The sequence below is a fragment of the Myotis lucifugus genome, unplaced genomic scaffold, assembly GCF_000147115.1.
Source record: "Myotis lucifugus unplaced genomic scaffold, Myoluc2.0 scaffold_86, whole genome shotgun sequence".
Taxonomy (NCBI): domain Eukaryota; kingdom Metazoa; phylum Chordata; class Mammalia; order Chiroptera; family Vespertilionidae; genus Myotis; species Myotis lucifugus.
In genome coordinates, this window is record NW_005871134.1 from 681,123 (window position 1) to 697,173 (window position 16,051).

At 61.1% G+C, this 16,051-nt stretch overlaps 1 protein-coding gene across 1 annotated transcript in view; it reads left to right on the forward strand.

Annotated features, from left to right (window-relative positions):
- Positions 1 to 16,051, forward strand: part of CAPN5 (calpain 5) — a 50,487-nt gene that overhangs the window by 14,084 nt on the left and 20,352 nt on the right. The window contains 5 exon segments of the mRNA XM_014457846.2: positions 4,176 to 4,426; positions 10,946 to 11,077; positions 11,686 to 11,741; positions 14,003 to 14,072; positions 14,736 to 14,742. Of these exon segments, the coding sequence (XP_014313332.1) occupies positions 4,262 to 4,426; positions 10,946 to 11,077; positions 11,686 to 11,741; positions 14,003 to 14,072; positions 14,736 to 14,742 (430 nt within the window). The 5' untranslated portion in view covers positions 4,176 to 4,261.

Consider the following 16,051-nt stretch of genomic DNA (forward strand, 5'->3'; position numbering starts at 1 on the left):
TCATTTTGCTTGTATTCATGAAGTTCGTCGGCGACGGAAACCCTGAATTGCTGTAACCCTCCTGCCGGAGTCTGGGAACTTTGTAGACGTCCCCAGGCATTGATGCTGCCGTCCCCGGGGCGCAGTGCCTTAAAGTGTACAAAGCGCTCTTCCCTGCTATGCGTCTCATTTGATCCTCCCAGAGGCCCTGGCACATTATCTCTTCCTTCCAGACTAGGACCGGGCAGGCTAGCGAGGCCACGTGGCCTGTCCAGGATCCCACAGCTTATGGGGACACGGGGGAACGAAAGCCCCGTCTCCATCAGGAGCTGGAGAGAGGCCGGGCCGCTGCTGAGAGCACCCAGCCATCAGGAGGGGAGGGAAGGAGAGAGAGCGGCCTGGCCCGGCGAGAGGGCGGGCCCTGTCTTCAGGAGGCCTGAGAGCTGGTGCGGCTCGGACATGGAAAGCTGATCCCCCCGGCGTCCCTCCACCTGTGAGCCTGCTTCCCTGTCAGTGAAGGAATTCCTCCTGTAGCACCTGTGCTGGTTCATTCAGTGCAAAGTTACTAAATATGCCCCATGATGTTGGGCCCTGGGACACAGGCAGGAGCTGGGCATGGGCCCTGCCTTGCAGGTGCGCAAGCTGGGCTGGAGAGACGGACAAGCCATACGAAGACGGGGTCCCACATAAGGAGCCTGTCACGGGGGTTCCGGCATGGCGGCGGCGGAGGGGGGAGCAGTGTCGGAGGCAGGTGGGAGGTACGTGGCTGCGTCTTTCAGGTGGCGGGTCCTCCAGGCATGCTCGTGTGGCAGGAGCGGTGTGTGCAGAGGCCCGGAGTGAACAGCACTGGGGGCTGGAAGGAGCTCGCACCGCTGGACGTAGGTGGGGGGTGGCAGAGGGTGGGTGAGAGTGGCAGGGCGGAGGGATGAGGGCGGGCAGGAGGAAGGGCCGCGGGGAAGCTGGGGCTGTCCTGCTAGTGCCTGGCTCACACAGAAGACAGGCCGTGCCATGGCCCCGGCAGGTCCGGCAGGTCCGGCAGGGGAGGCCTGGCTTTCCTGACTCTGGGTTATCCGTGACCTTCGGTGCTTATGCCTGGAACTGCAGGGAGAGGGCAGAGTTCAGGGGCTGGTGGCTCAGTGACCCCAGGGGTATTGACTCAGTGGATGGAGTGGGAAATGACCCCGGGGCAAATGCAGGGGCGGGAGGGTAGTCAGCACGCCGTGCAGGCTGTGCAGAGGCCGGGCCAGAAGAGCCTGCATACGTAGGCCAGGGTCAGCCTGGCTGGCAGGGGTGAGGCAGGAGAGGTGGCCAGACTCAGTCAGACTCTCAGCAGCCAGGGGTGGCCCAGGTTCTCCCAGGCCCCGGCCCAGCTGAGCTTTCCCCTTTCCTACCCTCCCCCACCTCCCTGCTTCCCTTCTGTCCTCCCCAGGAGCAAGCCTTCCCAGCAGTGTTAGCTGTGCAGCCTGGAGGGCTGCCAAACCCCATCCTCCAGCAGCCGGGCTGTGTGACCCCAGCCAGCTCGCGCCCGCTCCCTGGGCCCTTTGGGCTCTGAGCATTGGAACTGCGAGGGCTGATATCTGGGCTCCTGCTTTCAGCTTCTTTGATCTAATTCTCGCAGCTTAAATTGCTTCCTGAGAGGCCCTGCAGAAACTGGAAGCCGCGTTGCTAATGACTCTCCTGGGTGGCTGTGTGCCAGAGGCCCAGGGACTGGCGCCCCAGGCTCCCCCCTCTCTTTCCTTCAGGCCTCCGAGGCTGGGAGGCTGGGTGGGAGCCGGCAGAGTTATGGGCCTTCCTGGGCAGAGGAGTGGCAGAGAGGTGAAGTGGCCAGCCTGGGGTCACAGCAGTGGAGCAAGCCGTCCCAGTAGGATGTGGGGGCAGAAGATGAAATGGCCGTGGGTCCAGTGCCGAGGACAAACCAGTTCTCAGCCCGAAGCAGGGACCATAGGCCCTCCGGCTCTCCGTGTTGTCCCTCATGTTCCACACTCATTGCCCATTCTCACCTCCTTTCCTTCCTGCTTCTCCCTTCCCCGTGGATCCCCTTTTTTCCTTCCCGGGAGGCTGACGCAGCCAGGGTGTGTGTGGGGTGAGCCCTGCCCTGCCTGGAACTCAGCCCTTCCTCCTGCCTTGTGGGGTCGCCAGGCCAAGGGGGAGGCACCAAGTCAGAGGATATGGCTTTGAGTCAGACTCCGCCATGGAACGTGGGCAAGTCACCTCCCCTCATGAGCCTCAGTTCTCTTGTCTGAAAAATGGAAACCAGAAAAGGCCTGCCCAGCATTGTTTGCAAATGCCATAGACCATGCGTGGTCGGCAAACTGTGGCTAATTGGCTTTTTGGCCCCTTGAGTGTGGCTCTTCCTAAGCCTTAGGAGTACCCTCATTAAGTTAATAACAATGTACCTACCTCTATAGTTTAAGTTTAAAAAATTTGGCTCTCAAAAGAAATTTCAATCGTTGTACTGTTGATATGTGGCTCTGTTGACTAATGAGTTTGCCGACCACTGCCCTAGACACACCTCTGGCCCTGCAGTTTGCACATGGGAGGTGCCAGAGGAATGGGGCTCTCTCTCGGAAATGAGAGGTGGCCTGCCCACTTCCCTTCTCCTTCCTCTCCCCCCCCCCCCCCCCCCCGGCCCACGAAGCAGTCTCCTTGGCCTTTGGTTAATTATATCTTCCAATTATTGAAGCAATGATTGTTCCCATTGTGAAGATAGTAAGATGGGGACTCAGAGGTTGAGGGACTTGTTTAAAGCCATGTAGCATGTGAGTCGTACAATTGGGACTGGCACCCACATCAGTCTTGCTCTCAAAGTTGTGTTGCCCCCGAAGCCAGCCTTCCTTGCCTCAGTTTCCCTCAGCTGCACTGGACGTTGGAAGCTGTGCCTCCATGGGGCTGCAGTGTTGCCCTGGGCAGGTCCAGGATGGGTAGACGAGGGGAGCATGGCGCTCTGCCAGCAGCCCAGAGGGAGTCTGAGATTCCGGGACATACCTGGGCTGTCCGTTCTGTGCCCGGCTCTCTGAGCATCTGTCAGGGTGTCTGATGTGTTGGCCCACCTGCTGGCTGTTGCTCCTCACCCTGCCCTCCCCGCCCGGAGGCCTTGCCATGTCGGTCCGGGCCGTGTCCCTCGTGTTTGGTTGGGACATGGCTACGAGGTTCAGGGTGCTGGGTTGGGTCCACCTGGACTCTGGGGGCTGAAGGGAGGATGACGTGTGCAGCCACCTCCTGTGCCAGGCTCTGTGCCAGCCGCTGTGCGTGCACGGGGACCAGACCAAGTGCACTCTGCCCTCCGGGGCGTCCGGTCTCGTGGGTGCTTGTGGGCCTATTCCCTGGGCTGGGGAGTCGGGCGAGGTGCGGGGAGATGGGGAGTTGGGTTTGGGATTGGTACCGGGAAGGGGCCCTTGGCTCTCATAGGGAGTGGGCCGGCCGGGGGCGCAGAAAAGGCGTCCAGCCTGAACACAGGGGTCACTAGCTCGGGAGGCAGGAGTGAGCAGGCAGACCCCTGGGGTCCCTAGTGGGGGAGGAGAGGTCAGAGATGGGGGGGGGGGCCCGAAGCCCAGGAGGAGGGGCTGCGGAGGAGTGTGAGACACTGAGGTCGGAGAGGCTGTCCTGGGAGGGTCAGACTTTGGGGACTGGGAGATCATGTGATGGGGTGGGGGGTCTCCAGGGGGAATTAGCCATTGGGATGAAGGAGCAATGATAACTGAAGACATTTATTCCAGAAGTGCTGGCGGGAGGGGCAAGAGGGAATGAATGTAAATGATGGCTGGATGGGGCCTGGGTCGAGGTTTCCCCCTCAGGGCAGAATTGTGCCGCCCCAGACTAAGGGCGAGGGTCCGGAGGAGGGACTTGGAGACAGTGCTGCTGTTTTCTGCGGGTGTGCACTGGCCAGGGAGGTCTAGGGAAGGCTGGTGAAACAGGAAGTGGGGTGGGTGAGGCCTGGCAGCCCAGAGCACACGTGGTTGTGCCCTAGGCCTGTTGGCCGGCTGGTCTGGTGTCACCTCTAAGCATCAGAAATCAGTTGGCTCCTCTTCCTGCTCTGTGTGTACTTGCTGTGTGACCCTGGGCAGGTCTCTCTCCCTCTCTGAGCCTTCATTCCTGGCTAATGGGAGTGAGGGTGCAGGGAGGGGCAGGTGGGGATCACCTGACTCAGGGCCTCCAGGCCTCAGAAACTAATGATCTTCTCACCTCTGTCCTCCCAGGTGCCCCAGGGGCTGCCCACGCACCCACCACCTACGCAGCCCTCTGCTGGCTTGTCTTGGCCTCCCCGCCCTGGGCAGCGGCCACCATGTTCTCCTGCGTGAAGCCCTACGAAGAACAGAACTACTCAGCCCTGAAGCGGGCCTGTCGGCGCAGGAAGGTGCTCTTTGAAGACCCCAACTTCCCAGCCACCGACGACTCGCTGTACTACAAGGGCACCCCGGGGCCTGGCGTCAGGTGGAAGCGGCCCAAGGTCAGTGTCTGGTCTGCATTGGAGCTGAGGCCAGCAGGCCAGGACCCACCCAGGGTGCAGGGCACAGGGGGGTGGGGGTGGGGGTCATCCTGAGGCCCCAGGTGGCCGAGAAAGTGGAGGGGCTGATGCTGGGCCCTCCTGCTGTGGGGTGTGATGTGGATGGGGGGCAGGGGGTGCCAGGAGAATGGGCCCTACTCCCCACTGCCCTGCCAGGACTCACCCCCTCTCTGGGCCTCGGCTTCCTCTGTCCTGTCACCCTCCCAGGGTCCCTGTTGGGATAAAAATGAGGTGATGTGGCCTTTCTTAGTGAAATTCAAGCGTAAGTGACGTTTAAGTCCCATTTAGTGACGTTCAAGAGCAAGGCATAAACTTTGCTGATTATATTCATAATGACTTTGAAATAGTCATTTGCTGTAAGTGGCAAGTACTTATTACGATGATTAATCAATAATAATAACAGTAGTAAAAACTAATAGCCCTTCATAGGGTTGTTGTGAGCAGTAAAAGAGACGGTGCCTGGGAGCCTGGCTCGGAGCCTGGCGCCCAGTCCAGGCGGCTCTTACCCTCACTCTTGGGCATGGCGAGTTATGTGGCATCTGGCCGGCTGCTCCCGTCCTGGCCTCTAGCTGAGGCTAGAACGTGGTTCGTGGAAGTGCTTGCCCTCCTGGCTTGATTTCATCCTCTTTAACCTCGATTCCTGAGTCTGAGGGTGGGTGCCCTCGGGGCCTAGGTGATGGGGCGGCTGCTGGAGGCCACCTGTGAGCGTGGGTCCCACGGGAGGGACCAGTGCAGGAGCCTGAGCCGGGCCGGAGGGCTTGGGCCGGGAGACTCCCGCTGCCCGATCATCAGAGAAGGCGTTTGCCAGGAAGGGCTGCGCAGGCCGGAGGCACAGTGTGAAGACACGGCTTGGGACCCTCCGGGGCATCTGGGACACGGCGGTGCCTCGGGGCCGGCTTGTGGAGGGCGGTGAGGGGAGGCGAGGCTGGGGTCCTGGTCCTCAGGGCGGTGTGCTCTGGGGCGGCGGGGCCATCGAAGGTGAGGTGCTCTGCAGGGTGTGCGGGTCAGATTAGCACTAGAAAGTTTCCTCTGAGCACCTGCTCGTTGGGGGAAATGAAGTTTAGTTTTCATGTTCCTCTCCTAGACTGTGATCTCCAGTCCATGCTAACTCAAAAAAAAAAAAAAAAACAACACACCAAAAAACCCTGTGTATTTCCTTAGACTGAGTAAGGAAGGGAAACTGAGGCTGAGAGGGGAAGGTGGGTGCCCGGAGTGTCCAACGAGCCATCAGCAGAGCTGGGCAGGGACCCAGGAGTCCTGTCTTCCGGCCCCCTCCCCTCCCCCCGACAACAGAGAAAGGGTCCGTGCTGCCTTTGACCTCAGCCCCAGGAGCCACACTAGAATCTCCAGAACTCCCAGCAGCCTCCTGGCGCGGCCACAGATTCCTGCCTCTTGGGCCACCGCTCCCACGCCTTTCTCTCTCCTTTGTCCGGTTTTGGGGAAGGAGGCCGGCCTCAAAGGGCCTTTGTGAGGCCTTGGGTGAGAGGAGGAGGGGGAGACACCCGAGCTCTCTGCCCTCCTCTCACTCCCTTTGCTGCCCCGTCCTGACCCTCTCCTGCCCTCCTGCCGTCGCCCGGACATTTTCGGTCCAGGGCTGTGAAGGAGGCTGGTGAGGCCTGGCTGGGGAAGTTGGGGCTCGGTGCCCTGAGAGGAGGAGATGCCAGGCTGGCGGGCTCAGCACCCCCTGCTGTGTGACCCCAGCTGAGTGTCTTGCCCTCTCTGGGCCTCTTTCCGTCCCTGCCACACCGCCTCCTCTTTCACCACCGTCCTCACTGGGCTTGGTGCCTGGTCCCTTCCAGACACTGGAAGAGAAGGAGCTGAACCACCTGGGTGTGCAGGCACGTGGTGGTCGGTGTGGACGTGCCTGAGCGTGCCCGGCCTCGGTGGGGGATCAGCGCCAGGCCGGCCTGGCTGAGTGGTGTTGGAGGAGGTGAGACCACGGGACCAGGGTGTGATGGGCTGTCCCTCCGTGTGTCAGCAGGGCCTGTGTTCCGGGCAGGCTCACCCCACTGGCAGGATGGGGTTTGGTGGAGCAGGAAGTTGGGCCAGGCTTGCCTCGGGCGGGTGGGGTGAGAGGGCCCAGCAGGGTGACCATTAGCTCCCTGCTGCTTGGCCCTTGGCCTGAGAGATCATTGCAGCTGCTGCATTTCTGTGGAATCCCACTTCCTGGTCCTGTGACCTGACTGTTTACAAACAGAGCAGACGCCAACTTTCCCAGCAGCCCGGGAGGCCCTGCTTCACTCTCAGGCACCTCCCGCTCCCCCTCTGCCGTCGCGGCCTCTGTGTTCTTGGAGGAGCTGCCCAGCCAGCCTCCTGCCTGCCCCCCCCCCCCGCCCCCCACCTGCCCCCCCCCCGCCCCCCCACCTTTCTCCAAGAACGGAGTGAAGAGGCTGGTTTTCAGCCAGATGGACTTGGCCGCACGGGACCTCCCTGGGCCTCAGTTGCCTCATCTGTAAACGGGGAGAGTAATTCTCACTGATGGTGATTTCTGGGGGTTGACATGACTTGCAGCATCTGTGGGGTCTGACACCGGGGGCGGGGGGGGCAGATGACAAACTGTCTCCCCTCTCCCCCACCTGCCAGCCCTGTGATGGGGACCCAGGGCTGGCCCTGCCCGAAAAGGCCCATCTCTAATGGGCTCTACAGGTGGGGCCTGGTCCTTTCAGTCCCCACCCAGGGTGTCCCCACCCAGGGCACCTGCCTTGGGCTCACATCCTTCTCCTCCTCCTTCTCCTCCTCCTCCTCCTCCTCCTCTTCCCAGCTTCATTGTTTCTTTGTTCCTTCCAGTTCAGTGAACACCTGCTGGCCTCCCCCAGGGGACGGGCTGGGGAGAGGAGAAGAGGAGGTCAGCTTGTGACTCAGGGGGAATCCCCATGTAAAGGGGTGTATGCTTCTTTCTCTCAGGCCCTGAGCCTGTAGTAGAGACCCCTTCTCATCCCTGAGGAGGCAGAGTGCCCCCCACTCTCTAGCCAACACTCTGCCCCCCCATCTCTGCAGGGAAGCCTGCAGGCACCTGGGTGGGACCAAGAAGGGCACTGGTAGTTGTTCTACAAGCAGCTATTCGTTTTGGAACCTCCCGGAATTCTCCCAAGGTGGCCTGCTGGGGCCCAGCCCCCTGCCCGGGCTCCTGCCCATCGTACCAGCACCTGGAGAACCCCACTCCCTCGCCGTGCTGAACAGTAGTCCCTTTATGCCACGAAGTAGGCGGTTTGCACCAAGGCCAGCCACCTGGGCCTCTGCCCTGCCCAGGAACGATCCCCTTCATGGCACAGGGGCATGGGATTGCTGTGGGAGCGTGGGGTGGGGAGGCAAGTCTGTTGCAGGGATGGGGGGGCGGGGAGGGACAAGCTATAACCCCCGAGAACACTGCCCTGGTTTCCTGCCCCAGGCAGAGGTCCCGCTTCCTTCCTCAGCCTCAGCCGGTTGCCCACTTGTCGGGTTGATTCCTGCTGTGTTCTTAGGGGAGGTGACTGGGGAGGTGAATGCATGTGGAGGGGGAGGGAGGGGAGGTGGAGGTGCCCTGGGCCCGCTGCCTGCTGCATTCCTGTGTGCACACCGGGCCTGGAAACCGGAAGTTCTTGCTGCGCCGCTGAGGGAGGTGGTTATGGGCAGTGACCTGTGTTGGTGGAACTGGTCTAACGTGCTGGGAGGGGCTGAGAGGGAACCGCAGGTGCAGAAGGCGGTGCCCCAGACAGAGTCCGGCTAGCCCAGGGCTCGCAGCAGGTGCCTGTCCGGTCCAGTCCTGCGCGCCCTCCCTCCAGGGCTGCTGCTGAGCCCCAGCGAGGGAAGGGAACACAGGTGGCCGGGAGCCTGGGGGAGGATGGTGGCAAAGGTGGGGGCTGTCTGGAGGCTGTGGCACAATTGTGTTTGGGAGGATTTGGAATCCTCATTCCCCCGGAGCCTCCCTGCCCACCAGTGCTTTTTGTGCCTGCTCTGCGGGGGTTGCCACCTCCAGGCAGCCTCCTCTGATCTCTCTGTGTTCGGCTGTCACAGCTGTGCTCACGTGGAGGCTGATAGTCGGATTTCTCCTCGTCAAGGGCCCTGCCTGTGGGCTGGGAGCCTCCCTGTCCAGCTCTGCCTGTGCCCAGCTGATGGCCCAGGACAGGTGGAAGGACAAACACGGGCCTTGGGAAGCCCGGCCCTGTGGTGGTGAGGGAGGGTCTGGGCTGCCCTGACCCCTTGGTCTCACTGTTACATAGTGAGACCCCCTAAGCTAGGCTCAGGACGTGTGCAGGGGGACCAGTGAAGGAAGGATGGCGCTGTCACTCGTAAACCCTAGCCCGCCTGCAGGCTCTGGAGCTGACTGCCTGAGTTGGAATCTCAGTTCACCCCTTCCTGTGTGGCTCTGAGCAAGTGACTTAACCTCTCTGTGCCTTGGTTTTCTCATCTGTGAAGTGGGGATGCTGACAGTACCCTCTGGCTGGGTTGTTTTGAGCAGGTTCCCAGTCATTGTGAGCACTTCCTGGGATTGTTCCATTCAGGGTGCCCGAGATGGCCTCTGGGACCCAGGTGCTGCCACCTTCAAGTGGTTTCTCTAGGTTAGAGCTGGCGAACCCCAACTCTCCCAGCAGTGGGAACACTCCCAGACCTCCGCCTCCTCTCTGCGCCCTCCCAGGCTTGTGGATTTGTGCCAGACCCATTTTCTGCTACAGCGAGTCAGGGCAATGCTGGGCCTGGAACCCAGGCCTCCTGACTCCTAAGCTCAGTTCTCTCTCTCTCTCTCTCTCTCTCTCTCCCCCCCCCCCCGCCCCCTTCCAGAAAAGTCTGGAGCCAGAGCCCTGTTCTGGGGTGGCAGGGCCAGGCTTTGTTGCTCTGTGGGGAGGAGAGTGCTGGTGGGGAGCCCAGCAGACCGAGGTTCTGTCCCATTGGTCCACTTACGTGGCTCGTGACTTGAGCATCATCGTCTCCTGGGCCTCAGTGTCCTCCTCTGTGGAGTGGGCAGTCGTGTCTCTGTCCAGGGCACTGGCTGGGAGGATCTGACGGGGAGGAGCGCCTGGGAAGTCACCTCTGCTGCAGGCCCTGGAGACGCCAGGCTGCAGTTGTCTCTCCCCGGGTGGGCTGTGGCTGCGGTCATCCAGATAGGAAGCCCCCCCACCCCTGTCCTGCTGGTCCTTCTGGACCCCAGGGAGCAGGGCTCAGAGTGCAGCCTGGGAGATAAGATAAGGAGGCAGCGGGAAGGGAGGTGAGACTTCTGATGGCTGCCTCACTGGTTCCTACGACCTGGGGCAGCAGTCCTGCAGTCTGTGCTCTGGGAAAGCCGCCTTGTGGCTGGTCCCTGAACTGGTCACTCTGAGGTCCTATCTGGAGCCGCTCATATCCTCAGAGGAGTGATGGCCCTCGATCTGGCCCGCAAAGCACCGCTCTTCCCAGGCAGAGGTGGCTACAGGCTCCCCGACACCTTAGTGGGAAGGGATAGCCCTTTGCCCCATGTTCCCCTACCTCCTCTGCACGGGGCAGGAAACAGGGGCTCAGAGAGGTTGAGCCACTGGTCCAGAGTTGCACAGCCAATGGTAAATAAGTGGGGAGCAAGAACTTGAATTCTGACTTCCTGACTCTGGAACCCTCTGCTGGCTGCTTTTGGTAGGACCTCAGGAGCTCTGTTGTGGTTGAACTAGCTCCAGCGTTCACCCGCTGAAGTGGAGGCAGGTGGTGGGCATTGTTCCACTTCTCTGGGCCTCAGTTTGCTCATCTGTAAAATGAGCACAATCCCCACCTCTAAGGATCAAGGGGAGGACTGACTTTAGTACCAGCAGGATGCCTGGAGCCAGGAAGGTATGTCTTAGTGTTTACCTCCCCCCCCCCCCACTGTTGCCAGCCCTCCTTGGGGAGCATGCACTCCCTTTAAGCCCTGTGGGGGTGAGGATGCTGATGGGTGAGGAGGGTGGGCCTGAGGTGGGCACTCCGGGAGCTCTGTGGGTGTCTGCTCAGCTCTGTTTGGCCTTTGCTTGCTGTGTGCCCTTGACAAGTCACTGCCCCTCTCTGAGCCTTCATTCCTCATCTATAAAATGGAATGACAGTGTCACACTTCTGAGGCAGAGTGAGGGTCAGATAAAACAGCCTGAGGGTATGCCCACAGGGGGCACGGGGCGTCACATCGCCCCCTGCTTCTCCCGCCCTCTGCACTCATCACATGTACGTCTGGTGTGTCCCCCCTGTGCCCTCACCCGGCTTCGTGACTGTGGGCCTGTGAAGGCTGCGTGCTGGTCAGGGAAGACCCAGGGCAAGAGGAAGGTGGTGGCCCCGGGTCCAGCCCCCGAAGTCCTTCCGCAGTGTCCATTCACTGGGGAGCCTTTGGCAGTGAACAGAGTTCTCCAACCAGGGGAAGGGAGAGGGCCTTCCAGGGAGCACTGGGGGGAGCTGGTTCGGGGAAACCCACTGGCCATGCAGGGGGGCCTGCCTGCAGGGGAGACAGACGGGCGAATCTTACACCAACACTGAGGCCTCCTCTCGGCTTCCCCGCAGGACATCTGCCAGGACCCCCGCCTCTTTGTGGACGGCATCAGCTCCCACGACCTGCACCAGGGCCAGGTGGGCAACTGCTGGTTTGTGGCAGCCTGCTCGTCGCTCGCCTCCCGAGAGTCGCTGTGGCAGAAGGTGAGCCTGGGGTGGGGGTGGGGGTGGGGGAGTTGGGGCGCGGCTGGTGAAAGGAGCTCAGCCTGGGTCCTCACTGACCTGCAGTGGGGGCGGGGGTGCAGCCGGAACATGCAGGTGAGACTTCATGGGGTTTGTTCCTGGGGCGGGGTGGGAGGTGACGCCGGGCTCTCCAGCGTCGGCTGAGTGTTAGACCGCCTTCCCCTCACCTGCCAGCCTAAGGTCCCTGGGCAGCTGCTGGGAATCTGCTCCCACGGAGATTCTGGTGTGTTTCCTCCCCACTATGGGCCCGCAGTGTCCCTGGGCCATTTGGCAGAACATGTCCTTGAGAAATGAGCGTGGTTCCAAGATGCTGATGTTCGGGACCAGGGTCAGAGGGTTTAGGTTGGAAAACATGGGCGCTGGTCCTTACACTTCGCCCTCTGGTGGCAGCAGTCGGCGGTGCAGCCCTTCAGTCCGCCTCCTCTCCAGGGGCGGCCTGGAAGCTGGAGGAGAGGCGGGGCTTGTGCTCTCTAAAGAATGATCAACAGGGATTGCATCCTGGGTTCCCATGCCAGCAAATACAAGTCACTGCCTCTCTCTCATCCCTGCCCTTTCCGCTCTTCCTGTAGGGGCGAGTGGCAGGGCATAAGAAAGAGCACTGGGCATCTCAGTCTTACAAGCTCAGGTGCGAGCCTCAGGCTCACCATTTGGCTTTATAAATACCCTCATCGGAAAGTCAGGCTACCAGGCAGCTCCCTGTCGGGGAGTCGTGAGGGTGAGAGGAGACGCTGTACTTGGAGGCCTTGTGCAGTGCTCTGTGAACGGTGGCTGCCTTACCCGCGTTAGGACAATTACTATCCGTAGATGATCTGGGAATTGTTACCCATCCAATCAGGAGCAGAGTTTGTTCTCATCCCCTGCAATGTCCCTCAGCCATCAGAGGGAGCTGTGCCTGAGGCTGAGGCTGAGGCTGAGGCTGGGACTGGTGGGGCCCTGCTGTCGTATTTCTGAATGGAGTGTGACTTCTCACAGCCACCCCAGGCGGGCATCCCCGGAGCCCGGCCCCTGCTGGTCCTGTGGGGATAGGGTGGCTTCGGGCTGTAGGGCCCTTGCCAAGGCCACTGGTTCAGCCCACAGACATGGGTACTCTTGGGGTGTCAGAGAGCCACATGTGGGATCGTTGCACTTCTGGGCCTCAAGGCCTAGAGAGGGGTGGGCCCTGCACTGTTCTCGAGGTGGCACTGTCCTCAGGGCTCCAACCACCTTTTCTGATCCCAGAACAAGGCCCCCCTGCCTCTGAGCCCCACCCTCCGCTCGGGCAGGACTGGTCTGGGGGTGGAGGTGGCCCAGGGATTCCGATAGTGCTGGCCTCACACTTCCCACCCTGCCCTGTCGTGTTCGGCCCAGCCACTGGCCTGCAGCCCCACAGTCACCTGCTGCTGTAGGCATCCTGGGGCCTTCCGTGGGGACGGAGCCCGACCTGCTGTGTCCCCCCCGGGGAGTGGGCTGTGGTCATCTGCAGGGAGGAGCCTCAGCTTGCTCCTGCCCCGGGCTCTGGTGCAGCTGCTCATCTCAGGAGTGGGGAAGGGGCCCAGAACCTGCAGGGCGGCCTGTCCTTGATGTTGTGTGACCGTGCAGACCTGTGTTTGTCTCCGGCCAGAGGTCCCTCCTGCAGAGGTTGGGGCACCTGGCCTGGCTGGAGGCTCCGAGGGCCGGGCGGCTGATGTCCAGGACCTCGTGTCCCAGGGCTGTGGCTGGTGGGGTGTTCGGGACTAATTGCTCTCTGCCTCCTGGTGCCGTGGGGCCAGCCCTGGGTCTGGGGAGGAGAGGTGAGGCCCTGGGGAGCTCATTACTGTGCCTTCCCTCCCTCCTGTCCCTGCTGACAGGGCCCTGTTTGTTGTCACCCCTCACCTCTGGGCCTGTTGCCCTGCAGAGCCTCCCCTGCCCCACCCTGTTTTCTCTACGGAATGGGTGGCGGAGGGGCGGGGGGGGGGGCGGCCGCTCAGCCTGACCTGCACCCATGCTTGCCCCACCCACCTCACTCTGGGGACGCTGAGCCTCCGATGCGGGCTTGCCACACCCTCGACGCACATGCCCTTTCTCCAGGATGCTGGTCTGTTACTTCAGTTCTCGATGAAGCCTGAGGCACAATGATTGGAAGCCAGCCAGGCCTGGGTTTCATTCCGACTGGGTCCCTTGCTGGTCATGTGACCTTGGGCAGGTCGCATTCCTTCTCTTGGCCTCAGTGAAAACCTGACCTTTCCAGTCTTCAGGGTTGTGGGGTGATTAAAGGAGCCTTTGTGTGTGTGTGTGTGGGGGGGGGGGGGTAGGTCAAGCCCATGGCATAAGGGAGGGACAATTCGCATGCGTTAAACCCCCTCCCTGCCCCTCCTCTGGGCTCTCACCTATTTCTCTGTTCTGCGGGACAACTCTTGGTGGCGAGCCTCCCCCATATGGGATCCCTTGTGGGGGCATTATCTCCTCCCACCCTTCACTGTACATTCCTTGGGGCCAGGGCATGGACTCTGGGGAACCACAAGCAGGATGTGACAGTGGGGTGCAGCATGTACCATCACCTCCCCCAGAGCCTGGTGAAGCCCCCGGCATGAGGGCAGGCCTAGTCCCTGCTCTGAGCCGTGGGGTGCCCGGGCCCAGGAGGCAGCTGTGCCGCGGCCATAGGAAGCCGCAGTGAGGGCAGTCCCAGTGGAGTGCCTGATGTCTGAGAGTGGGTGCAGGACCAGGCTGTCTTTGGTTCCATTTAAATGTTTTCCATCCCACCCCTGCCCCTGTTGGATGAGCAGTTCCCCATCAGTAGAAGCTGAACACCTGCCCTCATGCCCTGCAGGTTCAGAGAGGGGTGGGCATTCTTTGCCCTCAGTGCTGCCTCCAGACCAGACCCTCCCCATGGAAACCCCTACAGGCTCATGCCGTTTGCTCTCCCCCCAGCCCAGCCCACCTTACCACCATCCCTGCCAACCCAGCTACCGTGGCCTCCCGCCTGGGCACCAAGGCCGTGGTACCTCTGATTTCCCAGCCTTCCCCACCCATCCATCCACAGTCCTGCTGTGTCCCCGGGATTACTGTGCCCCTGTGCTGACACCCCACCCTCGTCACCCCAGCCTCAGTTCTTGATAACCTGTCCATCAGCCTTCGCCATCAGCGCCCTTGATCTCCCGTTGCCATGGTGGCCACAGCCTGTGCCTGGACCTGTTCTCCCTGCAGGTCTTCAGCGGAAGGATCCATCTCTCTGGCCTCCCTTTCCAGGCACCCCCCTCACTCCTCCACCCTAGCGAGCACTCCTGTCCCTAAACCACACTTTTGACCACATACTCTCTTCCCATCTGTCCATCTCCTTTTTGTTGTCCTTGGTTTGGGGCCCTGTGGTCCATCACATCAACTGTTCCCTCACCATCCATCCATCCATCGATCCATCCATTCGTCCATTCATTCAACCAGCACTTTCTGAGGGCCCTGGTCTGGGTGCTGGCCTAGAGTGATGGACAAGACAGACATGTCCCCTGCCCCCTCGGGGCTTATGGTCTAGTGGAGAGAGAGACAAAAACTAAGCAAATGTCCAACTAAAAAGCCAAGTGTAGTGCTGGGAAGGAGAGAAACGGAGGAAAGAGAAGCCCCTCCCCCATAGTAACTCCTCAGCCATGTTCCTTCTCTACTCCTCCAGCTGCAAAGTAGGAGGTGCTGTGAGGGTCGGGCTGACTCGCGTCTCCCTTCAGTGGTTCTCTCAGATACTCTTGGGGAATTGCTGCCAGCAACTCCCAGAACAGACCCCAGGGCTGACAGGACCAGGTGCTCTGTCCTCTGCTGTTCAGGTGGCCCGCGATCCCACGGACTGACTTGGCCTCCGTCTAGCAAGGGACTGTGCTTGTGGTCCCCTAGACCCGTAGTCGGCAAACCGCGGCTCGCGAGCCACATGCGGCTCTTTGGCCCCTTGAGTGTGGCTCTTCCACAAAATACCACGTGCGGGCGTGCATGTATAGTGCGATTGAAACTTCGTGGCCCATGCGCAGAAGTCGGTATTTTGTGAAAGAGCCGGTATTTTGTGGAAGAGCCACACTCCGCATGTGGCTCGCGAGCCGTGGTTTGCCGAGCCGCAGTTTGCCGACCACTGCTAGACCCTTCGGATTGTCTCCAAGTGTGCCACCTGGGCCCGGGCCTCTGTCCTGTCTTCTGTGTGGCATGTCATGGCAGCAGCTCGCCTCGCCCCACCCCCAGCTACTCGCACATACTCCAGTTCTTCCGTTTGCCCACATGTCGTGGCCAAGGCCCTGGCTCCACCTCAGGTGCAGGGGGTATGGATGTTGGTCAGATTCTTCCGCTGCCTCAGGCTTCCTGGGGAAACGGAGGATCGATACAGGTGGAACAAGAAGTGAGATTCTAGTCGGAGGGAAACCTGGGCATGTGCCTGCCAGGTGGTGCAGGGCTGAGGCAGGGCCCGAGCACAGGAATCGTCTAGGTCAGTGGCTCTCCGAGCACAGGCCCCAACCAGAGGCAGCAGCCGGGAGACGTGCCAATGCCCAGGCCCCAGCAGAAATCTGTTCAATCAGAAATTCGGTCTCACGTCCTACAGTGGTCCTGATGCTCAGTAAAGTCTGAGGGCACAGGTCTCGGTGAGAGACGGTGGCTGGGCCGGGGCCCTGGCAGAGGGTATGGTGGGGGAGGGCTCTCGGGCCATCTGGGATGCAGAATGGAGAGGCCTTGGTGATTGGGTGTGGAGGGTGAGTCCAGGATGGCTCCTAGGTTTGGCTTGGGTGACTTCAGATCTCAAATCAGCAGGCCCTCTGGTCCTCTGGTCCTGTTGCCCCCACCCTCCTGCCGGGGGTCTCCATGCTTGTCTTGCATGCCTCCAGTGAGCACCTGCTCCCCCCGCCTTACTGCCCGGTTTCAGTGCTCCCTTCTTCACAAACAAGCTGCTCCCAGCCCATCCGTGGTAGTCAGGGTGGTTGCCACAGCAGTGACATCAGTCATCTGGTCCCCGAG